General features: G+C 39.2%; 1 protein-coding gene across 1 annotated transcript in view; it reads left to right on the forward strand.

Annotated features, from left to right (window-relative positions):
- The window catches only part of zgc:113279 (uncharacterized protein LOC553749 homolog), a 111,831-nt gene extending 98,248 nt beyond the window's left edge, over positions 1–13,583 (forward strand). Inside the window, exons 9-11 of the mRNA XM_034168197.1 lie at positions 8,445–8,608; positions 11,056–11,140; positions 12,913–13,583. Coding sequence (XP_034024088.1) covers positions 8,445–8,608; positions 11,056–11,140; positions 12,913–12,935 — 272 coding nt within the window. The 3' untranslated portion in view covers positions 12,936–13,583. The remainder of the gene's footprint in view (positions 1–8,444; positions 8,609–11,055; positions 11,141–12,912) is intronic.
- The last annotated feature ends 3,153 nt before the right edge of the window (positions 13,584–16,736 follow it).

Consider the following 16,736-nt stretch of genomic DNA (forward strand, 5'->3'; position numbering starts at 1 on the left):
TCTTCATGTATTGTGTATAAAATTAGGCTGTTCTAATGTATGATTTATGTATGAGAGTGATTTATATCTAATTCACTTTAACCCGTTTTGCCCCACTGGCAGTAATTGTTGCCAAAGTGTATCACTGTCATTCACTACGCACAATAAAAATCTCAAAGGTACTAATGCAACTTTTTCCACTTATAAAAAAATCTGGGCATAAATGGGTTAATACAGATACCAACATGGGTGCTATTCTATTCTTGCCATCCCTATGGATCTTATGGCAGCACTGAATTGTATGTGATGGGTGTTGATCAGTACTGGATCCCTTGTAGGCAGCCTGGCCTATTTTTGTTGGTATTTACAACGCATGTGTGTGTTGTGGCTGGTTTGTTGATACTTGACCCCCACATTTGATGTATTAATTATTGTACTCATCTGTATGTGATGGGTAACTTTCAGTTGCCTGTCTTGATGAGGGCTCAAACTCTTACAGGCATTCTCGTGTGGTCTGACTTTGATATAATTTCCATATATTTGTGTGTTTATAGGCTGTTTTGCTGTTTGACATATATTACTTGATGAAAAAATATAGACTGTGCTACATCACTGCAGAGTATATGTCTGAAGTGTGCCAACAAAAAACAAGTAGGCCTATATGCTTGCAGCTATGAATGTTTCCTTGCCAGAGTCTAGTCACTTCTTTCTTTGAGGCTTCCTTTTGTGCAAATCTACCCTCACCCCACCCATAAAGAAACAGTGGTCTCCCCCTGAAGGCCATGGCATAATTCACACACTTTATGGATGCACAATCTTGAATAATCCATCAGGTGCCAGTGTTCCCCAGGTGGCAGCACATGTCCTCCTTTTTTTATGCAGACCCCTGTGATGAACTCTGAACATAGATTGGTGTGGTTGGAAATGATGGCAAGCCAAGAACTTATAATGGAAAATGTCCTTGGAGAACAAGAAATTGGTAGGAATACTGTTGTGATACAGTTTATCTTCCTGAAGGAATCTGGGTTAATAGGTAGAATTTAACTTATTTATTTTTATTCTATTTTATTTAATTACCCTGTGGCTGTGTTTGACCCTGTGGATCACTTCCGGCTTCCGGTGAGGACGTGCTGCTGTGGCTCTCGCAAATTGCGTGTTGGAAAGGCAAACATTTAACAGAAAAGTAAGAATATGCCGAAGACAGACGATATGGAGGAAATTAAGCGATCGCTAAACTTCATGTCCGGAGAGTTGGTGAAGTTGACATCTCAACAGGAGCATCTGCTCAAGCTTGTGGACGAAGCGGCGACGCTGAAAATTATGATGACTGAAAAGGACAAGCGGATTGCTTTCCTGGAGGTGCGAGTTGACGAACTAGAGCAGTACACTAGGAGGGAGGACCTGGTAATTACTGGGCTCGAGACTCGACACCGAACCTACGCCAGAGTGACAGCAAACGCGGAGACAGCAGAGGATGCTCCGCGGGAGGAGCTACTGTCGCTGGAACAACAGGTGGTGGATTTTTTGAACAGTAAAAACATAAACATTCGCAAGGAGGACTTATCCGTTTGCCACACTTTACCCAGAAAGTCAGAGAAAATGAGACCTGCTATTGTAATGCGTTTCATCAGTAGGAACACAAGGAGCAATGTCCTAATGCATGCCAAGAATCTGAAGGGCACAAATGTGTTTATAAATGAACATCTCACAAAGAAGAATGGGGACATTGCAAGGGAAGCAAGATTGCTGAGAAAACAGAGGATTATTACTGGAACATGGACAAGGAATGGAAATGTATGGATCAGAGACCAAAATGGAGCAGCCAGGATGATTAAGGACTTGAAAGAACTTGAGAAGTATAAGACTGGTCATTGATGGAAGAAGTCAACAGCTGTGAAGGGCTGACAACATAGATTAAAGGACAACAGGTTGGATACACATCTTTACAGACTCATACACTGAATTATGGATACTTGTGTTGACATAGACAATGATAAAATTTATGATATGGAAACTGATTTTGCATGTAATTTACTAACACCTGGTGAATGTAATTATTTTACAGTACAACAGTTTAACGCTAAAACTGACAAGGTATCTGATAAAGCTCTATCCATTATACACTTCAGTAGTCAAAGTTTAAAATCCAAATTAGGAAAAATTAAAGAGTTCTTCAGTGATTTAAAACAACATTTTAAAGTGATTGCTATAACAGAAACTTGGCTAAAGAACACTGATATTAATAAAGTACAGATTGAAGGCTACAACATGTTTAATATAAACAGGATTGGGAAAAAGGAGGGGGCGTAGCTCCCTACGTAGATAAAAATCTAAAATGTAAAGTTGTTGAACAGAAAACTGTAACTCTGCTGATTTGATGGAAAGAGAGATTATTAACGATATAGAAAAAAACATATTAATTAGCTGTGTATATAGACCGCCTGGGTGAGGTGTTGACATGTTTACCGATAAAGTTATTGAAATGTTTGAGTATACAAATAAATCACTAATTTTATGTGGTGATTTTAACATAGACGTGGGGCACACTGCAGCTACAAACGAGTTCAGGAAGAATATGGAAATTGCAGGTTTATGCCCTATGATAACCAAACCAACCAGTATCACTACTCATAGTACTACTATCATTGATAATACGAGGTCTATTAGAAAAGTATCCAACCTTATTATAGTTTTCAAAAAACATATGGATTTGAATCACGTGTGATTACATCAGACATGCTTGAACCCTCGTGGGCATGCGAGAGTTTTTTCACGCCTGTCGGTTACGTCATTCGCCTGTGGGCAGTCTTTGAGTGAGGAGTGGCCCACCCTCTCGTCGATTTTTTTTTTTTTTTTTCTTCATTGTTTAGGAATGGCTCAGACTGCTGCTTTGTTTGATCAATTTTTTTTCAAAACTGTAAGGCACAACTGAGTGGACACCATTTGTTAAATTCAGCTGGTTTTCGGTAACAATTTTAACGGCTGATCAGAGATTTTGGTCTGGTAGTGTCACCGTAAGGACGGCCCACGGCGCCTGACGGCGATCTGCGCTTCGAGGCGGCAGCGTCTCGCCATTTCAAGTTGAAAACGTCCACATTTCAGGCTCTGTTGATCCAGGAAGTCATCAGAGAACAGAGAACTTTCAGAAGAAGTCGGCATGAGGAGTTTATTCGGACATTCCATTGTTAACGGACATTTTGTAATGAAAGAACGTGCGGGCAGAGGCACATGTTGGGCCGGACCCGACCGCGGGGGGTCGCGACAGGAAAAACACCTCCGTTGGAAACCTTAACGGGCAAGTTGGAACATGCCCAAGCTGTTAAACAATTTCTCAGTTACTCACTTGTTGAAAGCCATCAAAAGCCGCCTGAATTTTACAAATGGTTTTCAACACGGAGGTGTTTTTCCTGTCTTGGCGCACACAGATTTGCCGAGTCGTTTCCGTGACGAATTTGTGCGCACGTCTTTCATTAAAAAATGTCCTTAAACAGTGGAATGTCTGCATAAAGTCCTCATGCCGGCCTCTTCTGAATCTTCTCTGTTCTCTCACGATGTCCTGGGTGAATTAAGCCTTAAATTAGGATGTTTTCAGGTCGAAACAGGCCGACGACAGCGCCTGGAAGCGCTGCACGACGTCCTGCTCTGTGGGAAGTCCTTACAGCGACAGAAACACCCCATAATCTCTCATCAGCCGTTAAACTTTTCACCGAAAACCAGCTTAATTTTTCGAATAGTGTCCACTCGGATATTCCTCACAGGTCCAGAAAAAATGTTGATAAAGCAACGCGCGCCGTCTCGAGCAGCGTGTGAAACAAAGGAATTCAGCCGAGAGGGCGGGACCACATCTCACTCAAGGCCTGCCCACAGGGAAATGACGTCACCGATGCATGAAAAAACTCACGCATGTGCACAAGGGTTCAAGCATGATTGGTGTAATTGCATGTCATTCAAATCCATATAGTTAAAAAAAATAAATAAAAGGGTCGGTTTATTATCTGATAGACCTCGTATATATACAAATATACAGGGTGAAATAATTAGTGGTATCTTTATGAAAGATGTGAGTGATCATCTCCCAGTTTTTATTATATATGAAAAATTGTGTCTTAATATTGTGAAAGAGGAAACTTCGATTTTTATAAGGGATAAATCCAGTAAGGCTTTGGATGCCTTCAGAGAAGATTTGAAAAGACAAAACTGGGATCAGGTATATATGAATGATGTAAGTGATGCCTATGATAATTTTATGTCAATATTCATTAGCTTGTATGAAAAAAATTGCAAAATAGTTAAAAAATTTATGCTCAGCGTGAGAAAAATGCTTTTAAAAACCCATGGATGACTAATGGACTGAGGAATGCTTGTAAGAAGAAAAATTATCTTTACAGAGTGTTTCTTAAATTGAGAACAAAAGACGCTGAAAGTAGATATAAAAAATATAAAAATAAACTTGTGTCAATTATAAGAAGACAACAAAAGGATTATAATACTAAATTATTAGATGACAATAAAAATAGTATAAAAAATACATGGAGTGTAATTAATAAAATCATGCAAAAAGGTAAGGTTAAATCTGATTTTCCAAACTTTTTCACGAAGAATAATGTGGATATTTTTGAAAAAGATGCAATTGCTAATGAATTCAATGATTACTTTGTGAATATTGGTCCGAATTTATCACAAAATATTCCCAATGAAAACAATGATTATGGATTCATCCCTGTTAACATAAATAGTATTTTTCTTGAGAATGTTCAAACTAATGAAATTTTGACAATTGTACATAAATTTTCAAGCAAAAAATCAAATGATTATATAGATATTAATGTTATTAGTAAAACAAATTATAGATGTCATTATTGAGCCTTTCACATATATTTGTAATTTGTCGCTCACTTCTGGAGTATTTCCTGATCATATGAAAATAGCTAAAATCATTCCACTTTGCAAAAAGGGAAACAAGAATGAATTCACAAACTACAGGCCCATAGCTTTACTTCCAGTTTTCTAAAATTTTAGAAAAGATATTTTTGAACAGGTTGAATACATTTATTGATAAATATAAAATTCTAAGTAACTGTCAGCATGGATTTCGTACTAATCACTCAATGGCTACAGTAGTAATGGAACTGGTTGAAGAGATCACTAATGCCATGGATAAAAAACAATTTGTAGTTAGTGTCTTTGTAGACTTACAAAAAGCATTTGATACTTTAGACCATGAGATATTATTGCAAAAACTATATAAATATGGTATAAGAGGTATAGCACATCAGTGGGTTACAAGTTATTTAAAAGAGAGAAGTCAGTTTGTTGCAATCAAAAACAATCATTCTAAAAGTGGTAGAGTAGCTTGCGGGGTACCCCAAGGATCTGTCCTTGGACCAGTACTTTTTCTCCTTTATGTGAATGATATTGTGTCTGTCTCTCATTTATTAAAATGCATCTTGTTTGCTGACGGTACCACTTTATTTTACGCTGGAGTAAATCTAAATAAGGTTTTGCAAACTGTAGAGATTGAGTTTCAAAAAGTTATGAAATGGTTCTACGTTAATAGATTATCTTTGAATATTAGTAAGACTAAATTTATGATTTTTAGTTGTAAACGAAAAGACATAAATGCATCTTTGGTTATAGGAGGATTAGCAATTGAAAGGACACATGAGACTAAGTTCCTAGGTGTTACGATTGATGAACAGTTGACATGGAAACCCCACATACAGCATGTCAAAACAAAGGTATCACAAACTATAGCAGTGTTACATAAGGTTAAATATTTTCTTAATAAAAGTGCTTTGTTTCTGTTGTATAATTCATTGATTTTACCATATTTTAATTATTGTATAGAAGTGTGGGGAAGAGCTTGTAAAACATATATTGATTCAATTTTTCTTTTACAGAAACGTGTTATTCGAGTCGTTACCGGAAGTGGATTCAGGGTCCACACTAACCCAATATTTATGCAATTACAAACACTAAAATTTAATGAATTGCTTGAATATAATTTACTTAAAATCATGTATAAAGCTCACCAAAAAGTGTTACCAGATAACTTGCAAAACAGGTTTAGAAAGAGAGAGCAGATACAAATTAAGAGGAGATGAAGTTTTTTCAAAATTAAAATTTAGAACAAAATCGAAAGAAAGATGTATATCAATTCAAGGAGTTGATTTATGGAACAGCCTTGATGGTAGTATAAAAACTTCCAGGTCCATTCATATGTTTAAGAAAAGTGTGAAAGAATCTTTATTGAACAGATATGTTACTAATGTATAGCAGAGAAGTTTTGTGTTATTGATTGAATGTTTTGAAGTATATAACTGTTCAGCAGCACAACCTAACTGGAACAGTTACTGTTTATTTAGATGATAGGGGGCAGACATTATAAGCTTTTGCTTCTTTCTGTCCCTTTTCATTCATGATATTTGTGTTAAATGCATGTATGTATGTATGCTGCATTCTTTTTCTTTTTTTTTAACGAATGAAATAAAAATAATAAATGAAATAAATGAAAAATAAAATAATTAGGATTGCTTACATCAAGGTCTGATAGCACCCAGTAGGATCATTAGCTAAACACTAGCTTCTCAATCGAAGTTTTTGGTCTTTAAGTTCAGGACTTCTTGGAGATGGCACTATGACCTACTGCACTGCAAAAACTGATATCTAAGAAAGTAAAAAAGACTTGTTTAAGGAAATTTGACTTATTTTTTGTCTAAATAGAAAAATAATGTTGTCTAACATTTTCTACATAAGAAAAAATGTCATATTTTGGGAAAATGTTTGCTAGTTTTGAGAATTCTAACGAAGCAAATTTTTCTTACCGCATTGGCAGATTTTTTTTTTTTTGTTGTTGTTTAATACAAAACAATTTGGCTAGATTTAGGATTATTTGGCTTATTTTGAGAGGGGCAGTTATTGCAGTGTGTCCACACATTTCATCCACACCTATGCAAATGCTTTGTCAGTGGTCACCAATAACATCTTGAGCCCAAGCCTCAGCTTAGGAGCAGTCACTCCAAAGGTATTTAAAAACTCCATAGGTCATACCGTGTACTTCTACCCCTACTTTAAACATGCTTGCCTAAAGTGCTTATAGCGCAACCTCTTTCTTTGCTGGGCAGCATCTACTCCATCTTCCCATGGCACAGTTAACTCTTTCTTCAATTTGATCTTTCTTCAATTTCCACTTGACCAGACTGGTAGGAGAACAAAGAACATCATAGACTGCTGCAATAAGAAAGTTAACCCATACTTGGTTGATTATTATATTTCATTATATTCCAAGTCTTTCTGCACACTCAAGTACATTAGGTGGCAGTATACACCAAATGTCAATTGCAGTCTGCCACTTGACTACAAGAAGAAGGATATGAAACTTTTTGAAGAAGTATTTTTGAGGTAGCCATCATGGATCTGCTTTAAGAAAGGTTTTAGCTCCATCCCAGCCACATATTCTATCCTTTATTTCGGTTTTACTTTATTGTTCTGTTGTGTGTTTCAGCTCATGTTGTGATGGCTTCCTTTTCATGCAAACTCAGGAACAATGTTTGAAACACAGGTGTTTCAAAGGTTTTGACGCAGTGTTTCAAATGAGCCAAGATTAATTTGGAGTAACAAGATAATTTTTTGTATCATCCACAACAACATGTTGTATATTCTTTAATTTCAGTTTTACTTTTGCCAAAGTACTAGGCATCATATTTCTCACCCTGGTTGCTAGCTTAATTGTACTCATTAACCAAATGTAACATGAGAGGTGGAGCAAACATGTCTATAGGATATTACAGACAAAAAAAAAGTTGGATTTGGGGTGATGTGGCGCATCAAAATTCATCACAAACTAATCAGTCCATCCTTGTTTTGCATGCTGGCTATATGGTAACTAACACCTTTATCAACTAGGTTAGCTATCTAGCTATCTTGGTCACTAGCCAAAAGGTGGTTCCTGGGAGATAATTTATTTGTAAATCTCAGTCATGTCTTGCAACTTACCACATACTATATTAGTCTTATTGTGGAGCAGCTTATATTTTTGATGGAGTAGGCTTGTATGTAATTAATTACATGGCTAACTAGCATGATACCTGCCTCCATTTTGGACACTAGTTCTTTCTGTTGACTAACATGCCAGTAGTATCAACACAGACAGTAAGTGAGCAGCAACATCAATGTCTCTATCAAACATTCCTAAAATTGACCTCAGTGTTTAGTATTCACAGAGCTTACCAGAGAAAAAAAAAATAAAAAAAATTATTCATTCATTCATTCATTTTCTATTCTCACTTATTCCAGTTAAGGGTGACAGGGAAGCTGGAGCCTATCCCAGTGGTCACTGGGCAAGAGGGTACACCCAGGACAGGAACCCAGTTTGTTGCAGGGCTAAAAATCATTGTTATTTTTGTTTTTTGCATCATCTGTGATGGCAGCAGTGTTGTAATTCTAGTATTTGTGCTTGCTCTCAGGGATGAGTGCCCTGCAGTGTGCTTCAGTGGCACTGAAGGCCACACTGTGTGAGCTGGAAAGCAGCAAATTCCCCAGTGACACCCGGATACACATGCTTCGAAAAAATCAGATGATGGAGACCCTAGAGTGTTTGCTGCAAATGACCAGCTACCTTCATTCCATGGTATGTTGGCTACATGTAAACAATGGTTTATTCAAGTTATTTTTTTCTATGTGTTAACCTGGCAAGGTCCTCTGATCAAACGTCATTACTGCAGCTGTGTAGGATTGGACATTGCTTGTCGTTTTTACATTCAGTTGTCACAAGAAATTCTCTTTAGTTATTCATTTATTTATACAGAAACAGTCCAGTAGCCTCCTAACTTTACATGTGCATAGATGCAGGTATACAGGAAGTATATGAGGAGTATTTAGTTAGACAGCTTTGAATCATGAAGATCATGAACAAATCAATTAAACACATGTACTGAGGAATTGTTTAGTAAACAAAATGTGGACAGACTCAATTCAGTTTATATAATGACATATTGTTAAGTCATCTCTCAAGCAGACCAAGTTTAGATAGGTGGCCATCTGCTGTGAGAAATGCAAACATAACTTATTGCTTGCAATGGTGGGGTTATTAAATAGACATCAATGAGATGTAAATTAGAATCTTATAGGAACAAAGTTTGTATATTGATGCCGAATCAGTCATAGAGTTTGCCAATTTACCAGCGCCACCACTTCCTGGTTACTGTAGTGATTAGTATATAAAAAGCAGGTCAGAAATCTAGGCATAATCATGGACTCAGACCTGGCTCTAAACAGCCACATTAAATCAATAACATCAACAGCTTTTTGCCATCTGAAAAACATTAAGATCAGAAACATAGTGTCTAAACCAGACTTAGAGAGATTAATTCAAGCATTTGTCTCGAGTAGTACTGTAATGGCCGACTCACTGGCCTCTCTAAACGAGCTGTGCGACAGCTGCCGTACATTCAGAATGCTGCTGCTTGAGTTCTGACCAGAACCAGGAAATACGACCACATTAGTCCAGTGCTCAGGTCTCTGCACTGGCTTCCTGTTGCGCGGAGAATAGATTTCAAAACAGCTCTGCTTGTTTACAAATCTTTTCATGGTCTAGCCCCAAAGTACATCTGTGTCCTGTTAGAACCATATGAACCATCTCGGGCTCTGAGAACCTCAGGAAGTGACCTCCTGCTGGTTCCCAGAATCAGGACTAAACACGGAGAGGCTGCATTTCAGTTTCATGCAGCTAAAATCTGGAACAAACTTCCAGAAATGGTTAGACAGGCCTCAAATCTGACAATGTTCAAATGCAGGCTGAAAACAGTTTTTTTTTAACCTGTGCACATGACAATTGAAAGTATTTTATCTGCACTTTTTTCTTTTAATGTAATTTTTTATGGTAATTTAGATGTTATGAATTGATTATATCTGACTGTAAATTTATGTAACTGTAAAACACTTTGAATTGCCTTGTGTATGAATTGTGCTCTATAAATAAACTTGCCTTGCCTCTGCTTGTCATGCAAAAGACAGGGGTTTGATTCCATGATGTGAAATGGCTTATTCTCTCCCCATGATCCTTGACTGGAGTAAATGGGTATAGAAAATGAATGCATGAATGAATTTCCCAGCGCTCACTCTAAACCTATTTGACCTCTGATTTGTCTTCAGATGTGTTGTCACTCAAGAAAGTGAGTTCCTCTGATCTAAAAGTTCCTATATAGTCTGTGTTCATGTCAATATCAGATCTCTGTCATTGAGATAGGTGATATCCAGGTGAACAGTACTGCCGTGTTCAAAGTGATCATCAAAGTGATGTCTTTGTCTGTATATAGTCAGTATGCATTTTGTTGCAAGATCACAGTGGGTTAGATAACAGGGTTAAGTCTATAAGATACCTTGCCATTCATTGACGTAACCTCCTCAGTTCCAGTGCAGCACCTCCAGAAGAACTCCTCATCAGATGACATCACCATGTAGTACCTTGGATAGAATACAGTATAAATTTGTATTGAGAAAGACCACACATCTTTAACTTCAAATTAAAATATAGTTAATGTGCTTGTCACAAGAAGAGTCATTTTCTCTGTGATTAGTGCGCCAATAATCGTCATAACAGCATCAGACATAATGTCTGTCAGTAACTCAAACCTACCACATATTCTTCTTCAAAATTTAGGATTCTCATAGAAGAAACCAGTGAGGACCATTGAACCTCCTATTTTGGGCCAGGTTGGCTATTAATCTGAGTTAGGAGTCTAAGCAAGAGAGTGTGGCTGAGTTCTAGGTCAGTTAAGAGACTTAAATAAATTTTGTGAAAGTCAGAAATTTTTACAAGGGAGTTTCCAACAAAAACCTGAAGTTAGTGAAAAATGTCACCTCACAGCAGAGCAGTGACAAGAAGCACAAAGTCAAAGTGACCCAGGAGTGGTTAAAAAGCACAATCTTGAATGTTTTGCAGTGATAAAGATAACCTGCATTCCAATACTTTTTTTCAGTGCACATACATATGAGGCTCCTCCCCATTTATTTGTAATGGTGATAAATCAGAGACGATACAGGATGTTTCAGCGTTTTAATGACTTTCCCTTTTAGGGTGGCGGCTATAAAGAGAATGTTTTTGAAGGAACATACCAACCAGTTTATGAATGCAGTGGTTGTCAGATCCTACATAAAAAAGGTAAAGGAGACTCAGTTTGAGCCTTTTTATTGAAGTTGTTGTGTGACTGGTCCTTTTCTATTATCTGTGTCGGTTATCATTCTGTTTGTGACTAAAGGAATTTTAAATTGCATGTTTGAATGTAGTGGACGGTCTGTTGTTGTCACATCAGCAGCATGACTTCAGTGGTGGTGATGCCTGTCTGTCTGTGTGTCTGTCAGTGTATTTGTTCATTCTGGTGTGGTAAACATATACTGAAATGATATACTTAATAAAGACATTTATACACATTTGTTGCACCTGAACCCAAATGTAGAATAGGGAGATCTGTGTGAGAAGGCTTCCTGTGTTTATACGAGGTCTGTCCATAAAGTATAGCTCCTTTTTATTTTTTTCAAAAACTATATGGATTTCATTCATATGTTTTTACATCAGACATGCTTGAACCCTCGTGCGCATGCGTGAGTTTTTCCACGCCTGTCGGTGATGTCATTCGCCTGTGAGCACTCCTTGTGGGAGGAGTCGTCCAGCCCCTCGTCGGAATTCCTTTCTCTGAGAAGTTGCTGAGAGACTGGCGCTTTGTTTGATCAAAATTTTTTCTAAACCTGTGAGACACATCGAAGTGGACATGGTTCGAAAAATTAAGCTGGTTTTCAGTGAAAATTTTAACGGCTGATGAGAGATTTTGAGGTGACACTGTCACTTTAAGGACTTCCCACAGTGCGAGACGTCGCGCAGCGCTCTCAGGCGGCGTCATCAGCCTGTTTCAAGCTTAAAACCTCCACATTTCAGGCTCTATTGATCCAGGACGTCGTGAGAGAACAGAGAAGTTTCAGAAGAAGTCGGTTTCAGCATTTTATCCGAATATTCCACTGTTAAAGGAGATTTTTTTAATGAAAGACGTGCGGACGGGTCCGCGCGTCGGCTCGCAGCCGCCACGACGCTCCGCCACAGGAAAAACACCTCTGTTGGAAGCCTTAAGGACAAGTTGGAACATGTCCAGCTGTTAAACAATTTCTCATATACTCACTCCACTGAAAGCCATCAAAAGCCGCCTGGATTTTACAAATGGTTATCAACACGGAGGTGTTTTTCCTGTGCCGCCGCACCGCGTCGGCTGCGTCCCGACGCGCGGACCCGTCCGCACGTCTTTCATTAAAAAAATCTCCTTTAACAGTGGAATATCCGGATAAAATGCTGAAACCGACTTCTTCTGAAACTTCTGTTCTCTCACGACGTCCTGGATCAATAGAGCCTGAAATGTGGAGGTTTTAAGCTTGAAACAGGCTGACGATGGCGCCTGAGAGCGCTGAGTGACGTCTCGCACTGTGGGAAGTCCTTAAAGCGACAGTGTCACCTCAAAATCTCTCATCAGCCGTTAAAATTTTCACTGAAAACCAGCTTAATTTTTCGAACCATGTCCACTTCAATGTGTCTCACAGGTTTAGAAAAAAATTTTGATCAAACAAAGCGCCAGTCTCTCAGCAACTTCTCAGACAAAGGAATTCCGACGAGGGGCTGGACGACTCCTCCCACAAGGAGTGCTCACAGGTGAATGACGTCACCGACAGGCGTGGAAAAACTCACGCATGCGCACGAGGGTTCATGCATGTCTGACGTAAAAACATATGAATGAAATCCATATAGTTTTTGAAAAAAATTAAAAGGACCTATACTTTATGGACAGCCCTCGTATTTGTTTTTGTAAAAATGTGTCTATTATATATACATTGTTTTATGGACTGGTGCACATTTTTGATGTTAATTCATTTTATTATTGAACTCTCTCTCAGGTGAACCACCATATGCAACATAGAAGTGGTTGAAGTCTTGGCACATCAGTTTCTCATGGAATGATGCGTTCACTACCCAGCAGGGTGTTTTGGAGACCCAACAGTAATGTTTTGGTGTTTGATTCTGGCTTGAATTTCTCATGGAGAAAAACTGAAGTTTGTTTCTTTATGCAGGAATTCAGGTTTCTTATGTAAAGCATTTGATGTTTCGTCTGTGGTTACAAATGCCTTGTGCAAGCAAGTGTTACCTGGAACCACCAGAGACACATTGGGTGCCAATCATCTGGTTTCTGTGAAACTTCCATGGTTTGTTACATCGACGTAACAAAGCTAGCCTTTGGAAATCCAGTTCTAAAGTTGATTGCAAATATTACTATACTCAGTGTGACATCCTAAATGTGTTTGAGCATTTGTATTGTGTTTTATAAATGCTTGATCTTCATTTTGCACAGCTTGCATAGAGTTGGTCATATCGATGTCCTTCTTATCCAGGACATTGTAGAAAACAGAGTGTGCCCAAATGCTTGCTTTTAAGGCTGGCGGAGCAGGTTGAACTTTCATTTGCTGCTCCTCCATGCTAATGGTGAGCTGAGCTAATTCGCTAACGTAGCACAAACTCTTGTATGGAAGCCAAGAGCAACTCCACATTTACAACAGTGAGGAGAAACTGACTGAAATGGAGATGTTATTTTAAAAATAGATTTTTGAACGTTTTGACTCCATTTTGAAACATTTAAAAGAATTGTGATTCTGACTTGAATAAATGTTTTTTCTCCACTCCCCTACTAGAATTAATCATCAATCATTAAAAAAATTCAACTTTAACTGCTTACTATAGCAACATGGCAACCCAGGTGTTGTTTTCTCTTTAACAAGAGAAAAGATGAGTAGCAAAAGATGTAAGTGCTGAGATGACCGATTTATGTCACATAAACTGGAATAATTTGTGTGATATTACACAAAGAAAGTCAAGTGTTGCATCATTAAAAGTTGTTTTTAAAGGACCCATCAATAATGTTGGACATAACGTAAAAAAGCTGTTGTATTTTTCAATTAAGTAAAGTATTCCCTTTCTCAATAACACAGATAAATGACCATGCCCCTTGTTGTCATTTACTGAAATCCTCTGCACAGGACAGTAATTCTGCTATAACAACCGGTATATTATTTATATATATATATATATATATATATATATATATATATATACACACGAGGTCTGTCAATAAAGTAACGGTCCTTTTTATTTTTTTCAAAAACTATATGGATTTCATTCATATGTTTTTACGTCAGACATGCTTGAACCCTCGTGCGCATGTGTGAGTTTTTCCACGCCTGTCAGTGACGTCATTCGCCTGTGAGCACGCCTTGGGAAGGAGTGGTCCCGCCCCCTCGTCAGATTTTCATTGTCTGGAAATGGCGGAATGAAAAGGACTTTTTTCCATCAGAATTTTTTCAGAAGCTGTTAGAGACTGGCACCTGGAAACCATTCGAAAAATTTATCTGGCTTTCGATGAAAATTTTCCGGGCTTCACAGAGAATAAGGTCTGTTACTACAGCTTTAAGGACCCCTTTAAGGACGCTCGGCACGCCGCGCTCTGAGCTGCGACGACGCGGCACAAGCCACCGGACCATTTCTAAACAGATGGCTCTGTGGATACGAGACCGTCGTGTGCTCTTTCTCTGGTTATCACAAGAGCTGGACATCAGCCATTTTCCGGCAGATTTCACTTTTAACAAGAGATTTTGTCATGGAAAGCCACGCGGAGGCTTCGCGCATCATGACGGATTCGCTTTGGACGTGAGACAAAGGAACACCTCCGTTTCGGCGTGTCAGAGGACAAGTTTGGACATGTCTATCTCAGCTTTCAATGCTTACCAGTCCAGTAAGTATCAGTGAAATTGTGGAGAGCTGGACGCGGTGCGGCGGCACAGGAAAAACACCTCCGTGTTGATAACCATTTGTAAAATCCAGGCGGCTTTTGATGGCTTTCAGTGGAGTGAGTATATGAGAAATTGTTTAACAGCAGGACATGTTCCAACTTGTCCTTAAGGCTTTCAACGGAGGTGTTTTTCCTGTGGCGGAGCGTCGCGGCGGCTGCGAGCCGACGCGCGGACCCGTCCGCACGTCTTTCATTAAAAAAATCTCCTTTAACAGTGGAATATCCGGATAAAATGCTGAAACCGACTTCTTCTGAAACTTCTCTGTTCTCCCACGACGTCCTGGATCAATAGAGCCTGAAATGTGGAGGTTTTCAGCTTGAAACAGGCTGATGACGCCGCCTGAGAGCGCAGCGCGACGTCTCGCACCGTGGGAAGTCCTTAAAGCGACAGAATCACCTCAAAATCTCTCATCAGCCGTTAAAATTTTCACTGAAAACCAGCTTAATTTTTCGAACCGTGTCCACTTCGATGTGTCTCACAGGTTTAGAAAAAATTTTGATCAAACAACGCGCCAGTCTCTCAGCAACTTCTCAGACAAAGGAATTCCGACGAGGGGCTTTACGACTCCTCCCACAAGGAGTGCTCACAGGCGAATGACGTCACCGACAGGCGTGGAAAAACTCACGCATGCGCACGAGGGTTCAAGCACGTCTGACGTAAAAACATATGAATGAAATCCATATAGTTTTTGAAAAAAATAAAAAGGACCGTTGCTTTATTGACAGACCTAGTATATATATATAAACAACTGTTACTTAAAGTTGAGCTTTTATGGTCTCTGAAAAAAGCTGTAGCTTTATTTGGTGAAAATAAAAAAAACTGAACCATTTACAAATTAAAGCGTTCACTCAGCTCAACTGTGCTAAAAAGCTAAGCTAATGTTAGCTGATCATTAAACCTTCACAGCAGTGCAGTAAACGTCACGTTTTATTTTTATATTATTCTCACCTCAATAAAGCTGCAGAACTATGTTGGTCAAACTGGGACTTTGCATATATCCAAAAAGTGGGAGATTTTGGACTGAGTGGGTCTGATCCATCACCCCGGCTGCCTGCCTTGGTCTGCCCAAGGATGATGCCTGAACCCCAGCTTCTCCGTGCGGGTCGGCCCGCTGTCACGGTTTGATCGATATCCCACCAAGTCGTCAGTCCTCCCTAGGTCAGCGTCACTCAGAAAAGTAGCTGAAAAAAAGCTGCTCCCAGCAGGGTGATGGGAAAATCCTTCTGCTGTTTTTAAAGCTTTTTTTGTGGTTCTACATATGCAAATGCAAGATGGCGATTGCTTCGACTTTTTTCGGGTTGTAAAAACAGCCAGAGTGTGACATAGCCGCAATCTCCGCCCCCCTTGCCGCTTCCGAAGTGAAGCGTCTGATGTCACGACGTGTTGGTGGCGTTGACGTGTCGGGCTGAAGCCTCCAGTGTGAAAGGCCCATTACACCGGATACCATTCCTGACTCAACTCCAGGGCCCATATCCATGAAGCAGGCTAAAAATAGCTCCTAGTCGTGTTATTCTAAGAAAAATTTCTTAGGGTCCCTTCACACATAACACGAAAGACGCAGAAACCGGAAGAAAATCAGTGAACCAAGAACAAAATGGGGAACCACGAAACATTCCACGTGCTTTCGAACACATTGTGAGCAGCTGACATGTTGTACCACATCACGCCTTTGCTGTGGAGAAAAAAAAACACACAAAAAACACCGCAATTTATTGAATCCCTCTGATCGAGCGGACAATACAAGTATGAACTGTCTGTTCCTCTGTAGATGACCCATGGTCACAGACGTCCATTCATAACATGACATGAATGAAGCAGTGCGCTCTTATCATGTCCACATCTTCTGGGCCCAGCCCTGCTGACGCGCACTGGACACGCGC

Source organism: Thalassophryne amazonica, chromosome 4 (assembly GCF_902500255.1).
Source record: "Thalassophryne amazonica chromosome 4, fThaAma1.1, whole genome shotgun sequence".
Classification (NCBI taxonomy): Eukaryota; Metazoa; Chordata; class Actinopteri; order Batrachoidiformes; family Batrachoididae; genus Thalassophryne; species Thalassophryne amazonica.